The sequence below is a fragment of the Ambystoma mexicanum genome, chromosome 6q, assembly GCF_040938575.1.
Source record: "Ambystoma mexicanum isolate Mex_15411 chromosome 6q, UKY_AmexF1_1, whole genome shotgun sequence".
In the NCBI taxonomy this organism is placed as follows: Eukaryota; Metazoa; Chordata; class Amphibia; order Caudata; family Ambystomatidae; genus Ambystoma; species Ambystoma mexicanum.
The window spans coordinates 1510918888-1510938762 of record NC_090937.1 but is presented as its reverse complement, the minus strand read 5'-3'; the positions used below and the strand labels follow the sequence as shown (position 1 = coordinate 1510938762).

General features: G+C 41.9%; 1 protein-coding gene across 2 annotated transcripts in view; it reads left to right on the top strand.

Moving 5' to 3' along the window:
• The window catches only part of LOC138516807 (catenin alpha-2), a 3575147-nt gene that overhangs the window by 2784036 nt on the left and 771236 nt on the right, over positions 1-19875 (top strand). For both annotated transcript variants that reach the window (XM_069632215.1, XM_069632216.1), the window contains exon 10: positions 19761-19853. In XM_069632215.1, the coding sequence (XP_069488316.1) occupies positions 19761-19853 (93 nt within the window). The remainder of the gene's footprint in view (positions 1-19760; positions 19854-19875) is intronic.

Below are 19875 nucleotides of genomic sequence, written 5' to 3'. Positions count from 1 at the left end.
CAGTGTACGCATGTCAGCAGTACATTAAAACAAACTGATGTTTAAGTAAAGGGACACTGGTAGGGTTTGAAAAGTAAGATAAACACACTTACATACAAGAGGTGCCTTGATATATAAATACATAAGTGATTAAAACATGACATGCAAAAATGTAGATTTCCATTGAATAACATACTTTGGTATATTCAACGGTACATTTGCGTTCATGCCAAAATGTTTTGCACCTGGCCAATCACACTGGTGCTAGTGAACATATAGGAAGCATTCTATGTGCTGGTGCTGATGTGATTGCAGATTGACAGAGATTCTTCAGGAGCAAAAGTACAATGATATTACACTTTATGTAATAATTGTGACAATTGAAAAAATGTAAAATGTTTTGAAATTTGTTGGTTCAACGTATGGATCTTGTGGGAAGTCTTGACCCACTTTTGCACTGGCATACGGCATCACTGTGTTCTGATGGTGCCGGAAACATCAAAATGGCCGCAAAACCACTGTGTGCACCAAAACCTCTGGAAATCCCGCGCTTCAAAACACACAAAGATGGCTGCCCAATCTACCATGCATGTTGTCAGTGGGGGAACAGATATCTCATTTCTGAAATATGTCACTGGGCTCCACAACAAGTGAAAATGGAATACAGTGGGAAAAGCAGTGCTCTGCTAACGGAAATCCAAAAATCTTGCTTTAAATCTTTTTTCTTTGTTGCTGAGACTGCAGAATGCTGGTACAAAACACCCTCAAACATCCAGAATTCTTACTGAGTGCTACTATTCACTTAGTTCAAGAAATCATTATGTCAGAATCTGTGCGCAGTACCCTCAGCCGCCTGAATGACAGCTGTCAGAAGCCTGCCTGATTAACTTTAAACATGTATAAACTGAAAGCATTGTTTGCAATGTAAATGGCTTGTTCCTGTGAGTAATCTATGTTATAATTGTTAATCCATTGTTTCAAATCTGAAATAATTGTTCTAGCTGCTAGTTTGCAATCACAAGTTTGTTTTTAAGCTAAGGGAAAATGCAACAGAATTAACCTTTAAACTCAGCCTGGCTAAAAGCCACCCAAACTGGAACAACAGCTTTCCTCCAGCTCCTCTCCACCAGGAAATCATACCTAAGTGATGATTATAGGGTGGGGGAAGAATTGGGCTGCAGTGGGGAAGTAAACAATGGACATCCTTCAGCTAAAGGAAATGCTAATTGTGAAGGGTCGTAAATGGCCTCTGCCAGGAACAACAGGGAGGAGACTGCTTTTGAACTGCAGGGAGACAGAAGGAGGCGGAGACAAACAGTCATCTGTGGCTGAACATTCACCAAGAACATTTCTTTTAAATACATAAAACTTACTATGTAAAATTGTGCAAAATATAGAAATAACAGCATTGTTAATGTAATTTCTGGATGCACGGGTAAAAAGGTGCAGAACTCTGTGACATGTTCTGGGAAGAAACAGCGGAGAATTTGATATTACACAAAATGTATTTAGGCTAGAAGTATGAAACGTTATCCACTTAAGCCCATGTTATACGCACACACTTGTATAAATTTGCTGATAAACTGGACGTTGTGTTCCTGATAAAAAGGGCGAAATTCGGTTGAAAGCAGACACAAGATCCTACAGCAATGAGGTTTTGAGGAGTATCTGCTACTCAAAATATGCGATCTATATATTTGTTTGTTATAGAGGTCGCACATGTGGAAATATGTATTGTACCAAAAGTAAATTTTGTGTTCAAGAGGCTAGGGGTGGACTCTAGGCTTCATAAACCCACACCATTAAGGTGACACCCTGTTTTTCTCCTCCTATCAAGGAAGAGAGGAGACCTTGACCAATCCCTGTCCAAGGGGCGAGCTTAGGATAAACCAGTACACACACCCCTTTATCATAAGCATAAATAGAGACAGCTCAGCACTCAGAAAGACACACAGATTCACCCACTATCCCGATGCTGGCGGAGCACCCTCTGGCAGAACTTTCCGCCTTACTTGCTCCAGACTCCATTTTATAGCTGATCCATTCTCGGCTAGGCTTTAAAATTTCAGAACCAGAAGCTTCAAAATATATACAACCAGGCTGTGCTGTACTGTTTGCCCGCTGAAACAATTATCATCAGAACCAAAAAGGACAGATCCAGTCCATCCCGTGCCGTCCTGTGACCAGAGTGCATTGCATATCCAGTCCATGCGGTGACCAGAGCGCCTTGCTGATTGCAGACCCAGTCCAGTCCGGTGTGCCCAGCAGTCCTAACCAGAATCCCTGACCAGAATCCCTGACCAGAATCCTGACGGTTCCATGTAATAACATATCTAGTGAGTATCTATAGATAGAACTGTGTCACTAGCATATGTACTGTCCATAGCCAATCCCTATCTTAAATCCATCCTATCTTGTCTTCGGAACCTGCATTGTTAGGAGTACTTTTGAATTGCCTGAACTCTCTATCCTATCCATCCTATTTTCCTCCTGTAGTAGTATTGTTAAAACTATCTTTGCGCTGATATGTTACATCTGAAGTAGGCGAGCTCCACTGCAGGCTGTTGCCCTGATCCAGTGGCTGTGTTCTTGTGTGGTATTTGTTTATTCATAGTCATCCCCTAGTGTAAGAAATCCTTTTTGTCACTTTAAAAGTGTCTTCCCGTTTTCCAATTCTTGCACCTATCTCGAAAAAACAACCTCCACTACAACATCCATAACTCCCTCAATTGTTGTGCTAGAACGAAATGGCAATGTCTTCTCGTAGCTAACATCCACAGCTTTGATTTGCATCTAGAACCGTATTCCAGATTCATATAGTTCTCCTGTAATCACGATTACCGCGTACTGAAAAGTTTGCTGCAAATTTAATTTTAGGGAATTTATTACACGTGTAAAACAGGTTTTGATTGCTTCCGACCTTAATTTAAGATTTCACATTGTTTCTTAGTATCAAATAATTGCTAGTGTTTGTGTGCAACTATCCAAAGCGGCTCCCATAAGAATTTAAACAATTTCAGCAATTTAAACCATAATTAGTGTTTTTACCCAATCCATTCTCAAGATAACTTTAAAACCATTCTGACCGCTTGCCAATCAATTCTGTTTTTCTCTTGTGTTGCTGATTGATTGAAATTACAGCAAACTCACAGACCACAGGTGTGCTTCAACACTGCATTGTTTACACAGCAGGGAAGGTTGTGTGGAAGGCTATGGAAATGCAACACAAGAGCGTGATCCACTTGAAACGACTGTAGAAAGTAGTGAAAAGAAATAGTAAACAGAAATACTGATACAGGAATGCTGTCAGCAACTGATTATTTTATATCAACGCTGCTTAACTCCTGTCTTAAGGATTTGTCAAACACTTGGGTTTAGTCCCTAGGGAAGAGGTTAATCAAATTCCATAGGATCTAAGGGGTGAAGGTGAAAATTCTAATAGTGAACATATCTGATAATAACCAAAACAGTTCAAAAGAGGACGTTGTGCCATTTGTCTAAATCTCTAATCTAATCACACACAGAAAATTGTCTTTCAAATCACTCACAGTCTCACAGTGTTTAATGTGCATAGCACTATTCCTTTAGTGTCCATGACAGATGTTTCAGAAAGTGATACATTTTCCATCAACTTGTAGCTATATGACACACACCTACTGGGTAGCTCCTCACCTTTTTTTTTCATAGAGATCTCCTTTGAACGGGTAGGCCCTTTAAGAGAGGTGGCACTCCATGTGATGTATGGGGATGCAGATCTTAATCTTACAAAATAATATGACTGACTCAGGAAGTTGGCAAATCATAACTGTTTTTAATTGCAATTGTCTAAAACAGAGAGTACAGCTGGTGTCAATGGACGTCCCACAGCATAAGCCCCAATGCATTTCATAAAAAACATTACTTTTATAGCAAAAATTCATCATACGTGATATCATACTGCGTGGCACAGTAAGAAAACCTACTAAAGGTCAGGGTTGGTTTAGGCAGGTCATCCAAGTATACTTTCTATATAGGGATGGGCTGTGATTGGGTATCTAAGGTCAGGTGGACAACTATGCCCAACCCTAGGGCAAATCATCTTCGCTGTCATGAAATACACGACATTTCATTGGCTTTCAAACTACAGGGCTCTTTGCAATGTGGCCCTCTACAATTGGTTGGCATGCTTGTACCCTTCTGGAATATTCCACTGGCAAGCAGCACACAAGCTGGTACCCCAGGTGCTGAAGGGTTGGACTTATCTCCCCATCCAATTAGCCCAACATCCATCATCACTCCTGCTCTGTGTTATTCAATTAGTCTTTGAACTCGGCCTTGCAAAGTATCATTATGCCTGAGAATAAAAGGGAGTGTCAGCATGGTCTTATCTTTAAGTATCAGCGTAGCTTTCCCGAAGTGTATTTTCATCTCAACCATGTGACAGGTGACCGTGTTCTGAGCTCCTTCTTCATATTTACTGCTATTAAATGAATAAAACCTGGCCCTTCTAGTGTTTTTTCATTACACCTCAACAGAAGCTCATCTTGCTTCTCACGTTCATTGTATCTTCTCGACTAGATAACCAGTTTTTTGCCTGCCTCAACCCTTGACACCGGGCCACACAACCTTTGTCGAATCTTCCCTCATTCTCAGCTGTTTTCTTCTACTGCGTCACACGTTCAGCCCTTCTATTCATGTGGTCCTAGTTTGCTAAAATGTATTGTTTAACATCCAGATTCTATACACACATATATATTTATTTTCAGCACCGCCTGCATTCTATTCACTAGGTATAGCCAGCCTTATGATTACTTACTATACTTGTGGTTCAGCATTTACAATTATAAAAATGACTTTTCATTTTCTTTAGTGTTTTCCACACATGTAATCTTCCTTTTGCACGTGAAATATTGCTAATTTCTTTACTTCTTCATCAGATTCTATAAGGTCTATATACTCTCTTCATTGTCATCTCTTCTTGGTGCATCCTTACTGCTGCATGTGACATCACCAGTCTTCTCTATCACTCATCTTCACACTTCTCCCGGAACGACTAATTTCTCTATGGTTACATCATATAGGGCTTTCTCAATGGATACCTTGTTTCAATGACTCTTCTCAGTATAGGGACCATTATTGGCCTTGAACATGTTGCATTTTCCGGTTTCCAACATATAGGCAATATGGGGCCGGACTTCCAGTGAGGCACTTAGCACCTCCTCTATACCTTGGATAGTATTGCCAGTGCCAAGGCCCTTTTCAGGTTACAGCAATTCTAAATCACTGGCCAAGGGATGCACATTCATTTCTGCCCTTTTGTCATTGCAGCTACTGTAAGGATGTGGGCTAGAGACCCTAGAATGCTATTATTGTTCTTCTGCTCTTCAATATTCTATGAGTTTTATTAACTATTTTGTGTAGGCTTCCAGCTGTCTCTTTGCCGTGTTCTCTCCTGAGAGTGTCAACTCTGTACCAGTGTAGCACATATATACTGCCACAACACCAACTCACTGGAACACTGCCCTACCTTTCACAAAACTGCCTTTTGTAAAGTTATTTATCTAGTTCTAGAATAGGTCTTTGAACACGTGTTCTACACAGTCAGAACCCTCTGATCTAACAACCCTATTATTACAATCCCACCACAAAAACTGTGTGACACGAAACAGGCTGTATTTGATCTTAGTGTTCAGATAAAATTGTAACTCAAAACCACCAGGGGTTCCCTAACTTCATGCTGGGGAAATCATCCACAATAGTATACAATCACAGGCAATTTGGCTACAAAAGAGAAATATTACCTGCCTCCTTTTTCTCACTAATAGTCATTTCACAAAAACATCTATTTGTATAAGTTACATCTATGTAGCTTATTCTAGACTAAAAAATAAAATGAATTTTCAAATTACCTCCACTTGTTGGCTTCCATGTGTTCATGCATTTTCACAAACAACTAGCAATATTAAACATTTCATTCTCTCTTACATCAATGACAAATACTGACATCAAAGAAAATTGTATATAGACATTTACTGAATGTTCTCTCACTTCATTGACAAGTATTGGCTCATTGACAAGTTTTGGCATCAGAGAAACTCATATGCATCATTTGCATCAAATACACAAATAGCTTTCTCATTCCCTGAATACATTGATATGCTGAACTAGTAATCTATAGGCTTAATTTGGGGGTGTTTTTTAAAAAAAGGTTGTAATGCACATAATATGAATTCATGTAACAACCACATGCACAACATGACATTAAAATTATCTTAAAGGAGAGGAACTAGCCCCCAATCTTACTTGGGACTAAAATTCTGCTTAATGCACAGTGACTTCATTTCTTATTTGAAACATAGCAATGGTTTTCATTGATATTATTTTCTTGGGCATATTGAAAGGTTGTCTCCTCCTCATGCCACTAGAATGCCATGACTTTATTTAAATTATGGCTTCCAAAGGTCAAAAGTTGAATAATCCTCTGTAAACTGTAAATGTGCTATCAAATCACAGTTCCAATCTTAAAATACACCTTTGAAAACACAGGGTCTAAAAATGCTATGTTATTCTGCCTGATTCATGGAATTATTTGCGTAAAAAAAACGCAGATTTGCGCACCTTTCTGCCCGAAAAAACCTGTTTGAAGTATGGGGATTGTTTTGTTTATTTTGTTTGTATCCTTTTTTCCAATATCAAGAATTGGTATCCATGGTCAAGAAAGTGTCATTACTTTAAAACTATAAAATATTGAGATGTGGCAATCATTGTGATGCTCGTTAGAGAAAAAAGCAGTATTTTACATTAATTTAGGAAGCAATTTATTTTGAGAACAAAATAAATGTCAGGAATTGCTTCCTGAAGTAACTTAAAATATGTGGGGGTGACTTTAGGGGGCTGAATGTGTTTTGGGGTGTTATTTAAACACATATTTTCTTAGTTATTGGAAAATAAGTGCACAATTAAACGCCAGAGGAGCCCATGCTTGCTTACTATATCCTTTGTTATGGTTGGACAAACATTTCACATAACTTAACTGTGAAGATCTCAAATAATGCCTGACATAAGGCAGGAAAATATCTGTAGGATAGTGCATCCCTCTTCCTCACCACAGTAACCCACTCCACCTCACTCTTCCTTGTTGCTGTACCCCACTAACTCCACCTCATTCTTCCTCGTCACAATACCCCACCAACTCCACCCCACTCTTCCTTGTTGCAGCACCCCAGTAGCTCCACTTCACTCTTCCTCATTTCAGTGCCCCACAAACTCCACCTCACTCTTCCTCAGTGCAGTACTCCACTAACTCCAGATTACTCTTCCTTATAACAGTTCTCCACTAGCTCCACTTCACTCTTCCTCATCACAGTCCCCTACTTCAGACTTCCTCATCTGTTTCCTCCACTACCCCAGCCCACTCTTCCTTGTCTCAGGACCCCACTACCAGACCTTACTCTTCCTCTTTGCAGTACCCCATTAACTCCACCTCACTCTTCATTCATGCAGTACCCAACAAATTCCACCCGTCTTCCTATTTGCAGTATCACACTAGCTCCACCTCGTTGTTCTTCATCACCATCCCTCACTAAATCCACCTCACTCTTCCTCATCACCATCCATCACTAACTCCATATGACTCTTCCTCATCACAGTCCTCACTTCAGTCATTTTCTTTGGTGTATCCCATTACCTACCCCACTCTTCCTTGTCTGAGTACCCCACTACCCCTCCTCACTCTTCCTCTTCACAGTACCCCACTAACTCCACCTCACTGCTCTTATCACAGTCTCTCACTAACTTCACCTCACTCTTCCTCATCACAGTCCACCAGTAGCTACATCTCACTCTTCCTCGTCACAGTCCCTCATGACCCCACCTCATTCTTCCTCTTGCATTACTTCACTAACTCCACTGCACTCTTCCTTATTACAGTCCCAGTCCCCAACTGTTAGGAAAGATTTCATTTTATATGTAATTTTCCCTCCGGTGGTGTAACCCCCCAACTTTTTGCTGGGCTTTCGCTCACCTTTTATGGGGAAACTGACATGCCCTTAAGACAGTCAGTACTGGGAGACTGTTTCCCTTAGTCATGTTCCACTGTTGCAACTTTTCTGCAACATGTAACAAGTGTGCAATGTATTTTCCAATACAGTACACTTGGGTCTCTTAGTCATTTCCACAGGCCCTAGATACTCTCGAAGGATTTTTTAGGAGATCTGCAGATGTGTCATGGACAGGGCTGGTGACAGCTATCTTTTTGGCTATTTTTTAACCCTTTCCTACCAGGTAAACCGCAATTACTGCGTTTGGCACAAATAGGTGGCATGGCTCCAAAATGGCGATGCCACGAGGTTCCGTGTCCTGTCCTTTGGCCAACTTGCACCTTCACCTTTCCCAGGTCGAGTCGACCCGTGTCAGTCCTTATTTGGTCATGTATTTTCCCACGAAACGCCAAGCTTTCGCGGGCTTCTGCATGCCTTGTGTGCATGCCACCAGGATGTGGGCTGGAGTGTCTGTCCCCAGTACACATCCTGGGTGCCAGAGAGTCTGGAGTGCTGTGAATGCCTGGGACCACCCTGGTCTGTGATTGGTCCATGTATGGAGTGTGTGTCTGTGAGCAGATCTCCCATTTGGTCCTCTTCATTTTGGCGCAAAGGAGACTCTGGATAAGAGGAGGCCCCAAACAACCATACCATGTCGGTCTCTGGAGTTCTCACTGAACGAAGGAAAGGATCTAAGTGTCCTGAAACTAAGAAGCTGAGTCGAACGACTGGTGACCCGCTGGAATGTTTGGCACCCTGAGCCAGCTGTCCTCCCATGGGAGCCCTCTGCATCTGGTGTCCTAGAAGCTCTGCAAAGATGCTTCTACCCATTAGAATAGTGGGACTAACTATTCCCGGCACCTTATTCAAAACCTGCATGTAAGCTTTCTTGGAAGTGTCTCTGGGCCAACCAGTGGGCTGACCAGCTTACATAGGCTTTTGCTGGTCTCTGCCGCCGTTTCGAGGAGGTCCTTGAAACTTGGCAAACTGCAAGCTCTGTGTCCGCGGCACCCTCACACTGAAATTCAAACACTTGGCATTCCCAGGACTGAAGTGAGACGAGTGCGCCAGGACCAGAGCCGAAGTGGTTACCGTGTTGCCCAGCCGCGGCAACGATCTTTGCAGGTGCACATTTGTGCCCCTCTTGCCCCTGAAGCCTGCTGCAGTGAAACTGGCCTGATCAATCCATCACGAGCAGAGAAATCGCCACTGTCCCATTTGGGAATCATCACTGTATCTTTCGGAACTGGAACCCACAGAGCTGTCATATTGGCGCATTTGAACCTGCAACCGAAGTGGACTCGACGGACAAAGTTTGGTTCGGAGTGTGCCGGAGGTCGGTGAGTAATCACAACCCTAACCGGTGGCCCCTAGTGCCTCCATCCATTTATATGCCCTGAGGGACCCTCTCCTTTCCACTCCTAGTGCAAACTAACAAACTATTCCCGAACCTTGGAATGACCGCTACCTTCAAGTGGAGGCCCTCCTCGAATAGTGGGAATCTATTCTTCATCACCTCACCTACCTTCCTGAGCTGCTAGAGACCCCTGAAGAGACCCCATTTTAGCCATTGGAGCAACTACATGCGCTTGTATAGCATGTACTATTGAGCATTAGGCTCCTCTCTTCTTAGGGTTTGGACTGTCTCTTAGTTAGGTGTGTGTTTTATGTTGAAGAGGACTAAAGACTATCTGCACTACATGTTTCCTTCCCTTCTAGGTTCTGGACATATTTCGTGCCTTTAACCCTTTGGACACCATTGGTCTTGTATATATCTTGTATTGATAGTGTTGTGTTGGTTTGGTAGTATTGCTGTGATTCTTTTACTGTGTGTTGAGTTACAAAGACCTTGTAATACATGTGTTTATAGTTTTGATATATACACCTGTCTGGGAGTAATTTGTAAGTGTCCCTGCTCGGTGTGCTCATTGAGGTTCTTCAGTCACCCTCACCCCTCCTGAGACCTAGTCTTGACTGCAGACCATAGCTACCTTGATTGGTCTGGCTTTTCCAGAGGTTACCCTGTTCCAAGAAACTAGGCTGGCCTTCTGAACCTCTGCCCACACGGTCAGAGTTCAGAAATCCATCTTAACACAGACTACCCCACCTCACTCTTCCTCACCACAGTACTCCACTACCATCTCACATATCCTCATCATATTCCCCAACTACCCCACCTTGGTGTTCCTCATTTCAGTCCCAAACAAAATCCACCTCTCTTTTTCTCCCTACAGCCCTACACTACCACCACATCACTCTTCATCACAGTCCCCCACTACCACCACCTTACTCTTTCCTGTCACAGTCCCTCACTACCACCAAATCACTCTTTCTCATCATAGTTTCCCACTACCACGATCACACTCTTCCTCATCACAGTCATCCACATCACTCTTTCCTGTACCAGTACACCACTTTCACCAATACACTTTTCTTTGTTGCAGTTCCTCACTACCCCATTACACTCTTCCTCATCACAGTCCCCAATTACCACACCTCACTCTTGCTCATCACAGTTTCCACCTGCCCCACCTCACTCTTACTCAACACAGTACCTTCCTCATCATAGTACACCCTTACTAATTCCTTTTTTATAAAGTGGACAGAAAAAAAGACAAAACGAAACCACTGAATTTCGTCCAGTGCTGGAAGCTACACACCTTGAGGCACATACTGCACAGCCCGTAAGCACCCTTATGCCATCACTGATGATATCACATATGACATCACCTATGGCGCCATGAGCGACATTACTGATACAGCAGAGCATTGGTGCAAGAAAGATAAATGCAGGATTTAAAAAGTGTGCTTGTGTATATATGGTTGCATTCACATGCAAATGCTTCTTGAAATTAGCATTTAAAAATACTGTCCATTTACAACCATGATATTCTTAGACATTAGAAATACTCTGCATTCATCCAGCACCTTATCACTCGGTATTAAAAACAGTCTTCTATGCAAAGAAGACTTTTGATTACACCAATGATGACATTACACCTGTCCACCAAAGATTATAACATTTATAATAGGGTTTGATGTGCAAAGTCAATGTATCTACATATGGCAGATAACTTATTATCATAACAAATCAACTGGTAAGTCTTGACCATATAAAAATACAAATGCTAGGGCAGGTGGCCAGCAAGGGTCAACAATGTTAACAAAAATGTGTTCATGTTGTCTGGACATATAGGAATCAGAACCAGAGTAGCTAATGTACTTGATGGACAAAAGCTGTAATTGGTTTAGTGCCGGGGTTTGAAGCTGGCATTCCAGTACATGTTTTCAACTATGAGTCCCATTTATTCTCTCCATTGCCTATGCTAAACTAGTTGCAATGACAGGCAGACCTTAGGCAAATCCTTCTAATCATAAAAAAAGTTGGACCTCTAAGAAAGAAGCACAATGTTTAGGGGACCCACACAACTAAACATTGGAACCCCAATAATGTATTCCTGAAAAAGAAACCTGGTATTATAAATATGTGATTTAGGGATTTCTTTCAGAAACCTGTACATGAAATAGTTGTCATAGGTACCGGAGAGTGCCATTGCTATGGCTGGGGCTCATTTAACTAATAAAACACTGTTAGTACTGAAGTTGTTGAGCAATATTTCTAAGAATCCAAAGCAATGCAATACATCTTTTTCTGAGACCCAGTTTCTGTGACCAAATCAATCCACCAATAGCCTTCCTGCATTGGTTCCCAAAAAAGCTGTATATTCATGAATTAACAATTCATCCATTAGTGTTCATCTTTACACCCGCACTCCTAACCCTGTTGCTCTTTATCTAGATATAAACAGTACAGCATGGGGAATTAATAGTACAAATGGGTAAATAGTACAGCTCTGCATTTAAATGAACATAGGTCAAACCTTTACATTCAGGTATAAACTATTTATGGTACCTGATAGTCCCACATGCTGGTAATACTTGGAATTGCTTTTCCATTCCTGTTTTAAACTTTCATTCCTGAATTGGATTCTAGATTATAAACCCAGGACTAAGTAGCATCTCCCAAATGGAATGGAACATATTGGCATGTATGCATTTCTCATCTTGTCATTCATGTTTCTGTAAGTGTGACAGAAGTGGAAAGAACTGCTGCTATCACACTTGCATTTCTATCCCTCAAACAGGGATAGTAATTAGATTATGTTTATATTACATTACAAATTGAGAGACCTTTTACGGAGCAGACATGGTAAAATGCACTCCCAGCATAGCCTATGATTGTGAGAGGCACTAATGTATGCACAGGGACTGGGAAGCACATCTTTGGCACTGTAGAACAACCCTCCAGAAATGCACAGATCTGAAAGCGGTGCAGGTAACCAACGTGCTGCATTAAGAATTTAGCATTGTCTAAGTTGATTTATACAAATTACATGACATACATTAATAACATTAAATCACCTTTCTGTGAATGAATGAAAAATGCAAACTATGCTTAAATTATTTCATCATGTGTTACATATTCTTACAATCAATACAAAGGTGTGTGATGAATTTACCCCTACTTTCCCTAGAGAACTCGATTTACATGTCAGTTGCATTGTGTACATCAGAGGTAATGATATTCAACAAAAAACATTGCTTTTCAGTATATGTGTTTGTAATTTTGTTTACATTATTGATGTTTCATAATGGCAAAATCACAACATGCACTGCTTCACAGCGAAAAGAGTGACCCAGGAGTCATGGGGTGGGGACATGCAGAGAGAAAGCAAATTTAGTTTGAGCAAACACTGTAGAACAAAATATAACAATGGCTGTGAAGTGCAAAGTAGTTTGGCAGATGAATACCGTTGATCTGTGTGGCGACTGAGGGATGCTGAAGTCAATAAAGGTGCTAGGTTAGGGCCAGCCGAGGGAGTACTGCTGTTGGGTTTACTCATGGACTTTTTAAAGATCTATAAACATAGTATTTTTAAGGATGTTTGCAATCTCCCATGTTCATTGCAAATCATTGATGGGACTTCTCTGTGCCCGGATATGCTGTGTGTATGCTCCATTTTTAAGACTGATGATTAATCTCTATATCCCTGTGAAGAGCTGATATTGTCAATCCTAACAATAGTTTGTATTCAATTTAGTCAGTCTTTACATCCGATTTCAAGTGCCCACTTTAGTTTGCTCTCTGCTTAAGGCTCTCTTTGTCTGTTTATTAACACATTCATTTCTCCGAAAAAGCCCATTTGGGATAAACTGTCAATACATCTTGAAGGAAGAAAAGCCTCAGAGCAGAACCATAGTTCACATCAACTGACATTTATCATAAATAAACATCTCAGCCACTAATACTACTGCTGCACCCTCCCTATACGACATGTCTATTGTTTCCACCATCATCTCCTTCCTAATGTCTGACTCCTCCTTTCCACTTTCCTCATATATTACTGAAAGGAAATGTAAATCTACTGCCACTCTTCGCTTTCTCTCTGACATAAAGTTCTCACATCTGAAGCCTCTTGCACTAACACTGCCTTCTCCACCTTCCAATCCTTATCATATAACTCCTTCTCCTCTCACCTTCACCCTTAGGTCGCAGCATCCTCAACCATCTATCATCTCCCAATTCATATTATGTCTCTGCACAGACATGTGTTGGCTTCTGCGCAAATGGAGGTGTACCCACTTGCATGATGACCTACTTCTCGGCACTAAACTCTATCAACTCGTCTCATTATAGAGTAAGCAGAAAATTCTATTTCAACCACATTGAAGCTCACTGCAAACACCCTCTCCAGCTTCAGGGCAAACTGAACTCCTTCCTCACTCCTAAACGTCTGACAATCAACTCCACTCTCACAGTTAATGACTAGCTAAATACATTTCTGCAAACATTTCCAAAATTAGAGACTCTCTCTTGACCTTCCTCACACTCCCGCCTCTTAAGTTCTACACTCTGCCTATTCTATCATCATCCTCTGCTTCTATCTCCCACTTTAGTCACACTAATACTGAAGAAGTCCTATCTCTACTGATGAAGGTTACCCCCACGTGTGCCCCATCAGACTGTCTTGCAAATCAGTAAGTCAAGCCCCTTTAGTGGCCTCTTAACTCATTGAACTCTTCAACCTGTCCTTCAACTCGGCTTGCCTTCCCTCCATTTTCAAAATGGCCATGGTCATCCCGCTCCTAAAAAAGTAAAGGGCTGATCCAATACAACCAGCTTCCGTTTGCCCTGTGTCTCTCCTTGTGCACTACTCTGAAGTGTGTGAAAGGGTTATGTTTAAGAGTATTACCAATTGTGTAGACATGCACAACCTTTAGGACCCCCTACAAGCAGGCTTATGCTACTGTCCCTCCAAGGAAACTGAACTCATGAATGTCCCCAACTTCATCGCCTCTTCTAAGCACTCCAACCTATCCTCTATCCTAATTTTCCTCGGCCAATCTGTTGCCTTTGACACTGTAAATCGCATTGAGCTCCTTAATATGCTCTTTCTTCTTCATATTCGCGATTGAGCCTTTGCCTGGATTAAATCATGCACCATGGGTAATAAAAAGCAGAGCTCAGATACACGAGGGTTTGTAGCTCTATATATTTAAAAAACTACATTGCACCTCACCACTTTTCTGTCTCCTGGAGCAACAACACCTCTCAACTCCCTCCTATGACTATTGGTGCTGCCCGAGGCTCCGTCTTGGGTTCTCACCTTTTTACACTCTACACCTCGGTTCTTGGTCACTAATTTACTCCTTTGGGTTCTCACGCCAAATCTTCATGGACAACGCCTGAATAATCTTCCCTTTTCCTAAACTCTCCTCTGGTCTCTCTGCCAATAAATATTAGATGACTTTGCACCCACTGATGTTGCACTCGATTAAAACAGAGGTGTTGTTCTTCCCTGCCAGGTACTCTCTTTCATATTTTCCCCTGCCTATACAGTTCCCATTCTAAACCCTCTCAGCTACTCTTCTTCAGCTATAAACCTCAGTATCATCTATGACTCACCTCACACCTTCTCTACTTTCTTCTCCAAAACTGCAACTGTGGCTCACCTCAACCTACTAAATATTAGGAAAATCAGGCGCCTCATTCCTTTAAACACTTCAAGCATCTCTTAACCACTCTTCCCTTCTCTAAACTGGACTATTTTGCCAGCATGCTCTTTGTTCTCCCCAACTATACATGCTGTCCTCTCAACAAGATCATTAACTTTGCTACCAGGATTCTTTTTGAACTCCTTCACTTCACACGTACTTCCTCGTATTACCACCAAACTGGATGACTGGCAATTCAAAGCAGGGGCAGATATATATTTCTTCTCCTGGTTCACAAGTCTACTCAATGTAGGGCACCACCCCATCTCTATCCAACTGTACAAGTCTTCTCGTAATCTCTGCTGTTCCTCCTCAACTACCCCTGTGGAGCCTTGTCCTCCCTGTGCTTCCTATCACTTCCTGCTCATTCTCTCTTCTTGCTCCACGTGCATGGAATTCTCTTACCCCAGACTCTGAGAATCAGTCCACCGGGATGTGGTCAAAACAAAACGTAAAGCCTACTTCCTCTCCTCCGAGTTACTTTCTCAACCTACTTCTCATCTGCCTTCCAGCTAACATTTTTCTTTTGCCTCTAACCTGCTTCTTTCCCTCACCTTCTCTGCCTCCAGTCTAGCACTTCAAACGTCAAGGTCGATCCCTAACATAGCTGGCCATACTGCCTCCCTGCACTTTAAACTGTCTAGTTTTGGTTGTCCTTAATCTATATGGGTCCACCCATGTATTGTCCCTGGGGACTGTTCCATTTACTCCCCTACACAACCTGATCAGAATGTCACTCAAACTCACCCCATTCGAAGAAGCTCCCTTCTTCCTGTCAATTCTGATTTCTTATCTTTTTACGTTCGTTTGCGATCAATAGAACATTGATCCTCCCTGTATGTAAAATTAAAAAATACAAATTTGAGAGTGCCCTGATCATATATCTCTTCAATTTATCTTCTATTTCTATGACTAAACTGAGAATGGAAAAATGAAATCAAGAGGAGCTCAGAATTATTCTCTTGTGACATTTCCTTAAAGAGCACCAAATTCCGTCGTTCCTACCCATGATTTTGGATCAGCAACACACTGGGCTTGCCTTGTGAAATAAAATGCGTATCATCTATAAACGTATGACCTCAAAGAGATCTTTTTTTTTTTTTCTTGATGTCGCTTCATAGCTATTTTCAGGTGTATCCATTTCATTCAATAAACGGTAAAGAAAAGTATTTGATGCATACAAAATACCACTGACAAAGGAGCAACCAGCGTGGAGTGGAGCGCCTCAACCCATCCTACCATTTGAATTCCGACACGAGGAGCTGCAAGGCTGTTAATGAATAGCCTTGCCACATTACGATACTGCCTCGACTGGGAGGTGCCCGCGAGACACTTTGAGGCCTAGGGTGCTGCGCCGCTAGAGGGTTCTGACATACTGATGCATGCCAGCCACGTTCTGAATAACTGCAAAATTAAATGGGTTCTGCAACGAACAGATGGATCCGGGCTTGCACAGCGACGCACGCGGGAGGCGCGCACAGATTAATACCATGAGGGGAGACTAGAGGACAATTGCAAAGAGGCGGCCATTTTGAACTCAATCATGAATCATTTCCAACGGGTAGCACTGCCTGCGGGGACCATGAGCAGCCAGGCATGCTGTTTAAAAATGGATCCCTTTGTTGGAATGCAGATGTGAGTGCAGACGGAATTGTGCCATTTTGGTAACAGTGCAAAAGGCCTGTTGTAGAGCTGGTAAATGCAGAGAACTAAATTCACGAAAACACGTCAACATAATGTGGTATTTCAGTATATTTGTTTTCAATCGAAGTCTCTTTCATCCATTACGCTGCTGTACACGGCTGAAAGTAAAATAAATGCCATGATAGTTCAGTGGTCTAACATCTCCCACCTTCCCAGCGTGTATTTCTCCCGGTTTCTTACGACTTTGTGATTAACAAAAGAGGTCGTGTAAAACTAACATAAATACAAAAAAAAAATAAAAAGGCGGCTTCGTTCAAAATGCCATGACGTGTCTGCCGCTCTGCTGGCTTTTATCACGCTGTCAGGGGAAAGCATTTTACCAACTCGTAATTTGTGTTACATGTCCACTTGTGTTTATACTCAACTGGATTAAAACAAAATCCATCTAATTGGCCTGATAAGAAAGCTAATGAGTGTCTGATGGAACGCATACAGAGTACCGGGACCCAGCAGCCTGGCACCGAGGAGGGTTAGTGGAATACATTAACAAGGAAGACATGCGTTCCTTAAAATGGTTAAAGTCTGGTGGTGGGGCTGGATGGGGTAGAGAGGATAGCAGGCAGCACAGCAGGCTAGGAGGAGAGCGTGTGTTCGTGGTACGGTGTAAGAGGCTCCCTCGCTACAGCAAGCAGCTGTTGCTGCAGTGTGAATCGCATCTACTTATTCAAAGCTAAAATAGCTCTTCTCTTGATTTGCCAGACATTATTTTATTAAATTCCCCAAAATACCAGGCGTAGCTATAGTGACAGCACACACCTAATGGCATCACAGGAAGTGCCTTTACGAATGAACATATGAAACCAAATGTACACATGTCAGATTAATAAAACAACACATTGTGTTAAAGTGGACAAGCTGCTGTTTAAGTTGCCACATGTGCATTAATTAGGGCATTGAATTGTTATGACACTCATTCAGTCAATACATGTCAAGAACACACTCGGTAATGTTGTGTTGCTAGGGGAATTACATTAATAACCATCGACTCCCATATCACGCCAGTTAAAGCATCACAAGACATGTACCAATATAATATTTTAAATATAGCACATCAAGCCCATGCAGAGCCATGATATAAGTGCTATCCATGAACCCGTGTCAAAAGATCTCAACTGCTTAAATGAAGCCGAAATGAAGCCGAAGCAAAATATGTCCTAGCAAACCGCCATGATTTCCAGGACGGGAACCACTGGACACCATAAGTACTTGTCGGATAACAGGCCGACGGCCAACCCATAAGTGCGAGGACACAAAAAGTAATTCAGAAGGGCCTGCCACCCCTCGAACTTGAAATATGGAGGACCTATTTGTACCAAGCTCACGCTCTAACTGCTGTGCCAGGAATGTTGTGAACTGTATCTTGTTAAGAAACCAATCAATTATATTTGTCTGCTGGTTATGTTTGTTCTTTAAAAATCAATACAGTTGTTACATTAAAAAAGAAGGAATGTGTAGTGGAAAACAGTATATATTTGCAATGTTTGTCACTGAACCCAATGTCTGACAGATCAGAACAGCTACTAATGATTTATGTGATCCGGGACTGTAAGATTGACACCTCTGATGTGGTCTTCAAACAGATCTGTTGCATCTAAGAAAGCAGACATTAACATTCGAGTTGCGATGTGGCAACATTTTCCAATTTTTTGCATAAGTGAGGAAGACTAGTAAGAGGGCAGTGGTGCAATGTGAGGGGTGGCTTTTATTCATTCAAGTTCACACAGACAGAAGGCAAGTTTGGTGAACACCATATTTCAATACTTTCGGACACTCGTACATAGAGTACACATTTAGGTTTTGATGGCAGCACTCATCAGTGTGGGCTAATATCATGGGGAAGAGATGGTTTTCCTTGATTCCACACAATGTAGGCACAGTGTGGGATACTGACTCTGTTAGCTGTATAAGGGAGATGCACATTACATAAAGGGGTTGCAGGAGAGTGTTGACTAATGTTGATGACGAGACCTATCACTTGTCAGTGGCAACAAGAAGATCTTGTTTTAAGAATGCAGAGGGCAGACTATAGCAAATCATATCAGAAGTTGTGACTGCCCCTGGAAGGAGTACATCAGTAAAGCGATGTCTTGGTTTCCCATCCTCTCAGCACTGCCTTTTGACTACTGTACCCTCTGTGCACCCTAACATTGCAACTACCCACCCTCAGAATAAGAAGCATAACCACCAGAGAAGGATTCAAAACCATCACCAATAAGTAGCATCTGTCTCTCGATGACATTTATACGTGTAATCTTTTTGTACTCTGTAATGTTCCTTCTGCCATACATTTGCCACGTGGCATACCGCGCCATCATCTCTCAGCTGTGATGCTCCACCCTCTTCCAACGTGAGCATACTGATCATTGTTGTTTGCCACTGATCTATTAGCTTGCACTGTCCACTTGTATGTTCATGTTGTCTCCCTCCAGCATATGATTTCATTCACATTCACATGTTTATGCTCTTTGAATGTAAACCTCCATGAAACAATCATGGTCTGTCTGGCGTTGAGACCCCAGGTGCAGTGTTCCTTTTCAAAAGCACTATCTATCTGAAATACATTCTAATACACAGACATTTGACAAATTCGCTCAGCTGTCACAGCAGCTAAAATGATTGCTTGTTTGAATGATTTTTTTTAAAACACTGTTTTTTAAAACATATAACCAATCTCAAAAATTGCAGGCGTGAAAATCAGCACCTTTCCCCACAACACATTGGTTTTTGACTCGAGTGGACTTTTTCCACCTAAAAACCTATGGGGGCAGTCGGTGCACCCCGCAAACATTCCACAGCAGCAGCGTTCTGTTGTTCATGATTGAAGTGGATTAGTGTTTTAGCTAATGTGCTTGTGGTTTACAAGAGATGTGCACTGGCACGCTGGTGACCTCAGCAGTTGGAATGCCCACTGGTGAAAAGCAAAGAGCAGGCCCTCAAATAGTGCTAAGTAGTTCGGTTCCTTTCTCGAAAGCCCCTAACCAACGTCCGTTCTCTTTATTACAGGTTGCGAATTTGGCCTGCTCTATTTCCAACAACGAAGAAGGGGTGAAATTAGTGCGTATGGCAGCAACTCAGATTGATAGCCTGTGCCCACAGGTAGGTGTGATTCAAGTCAAGA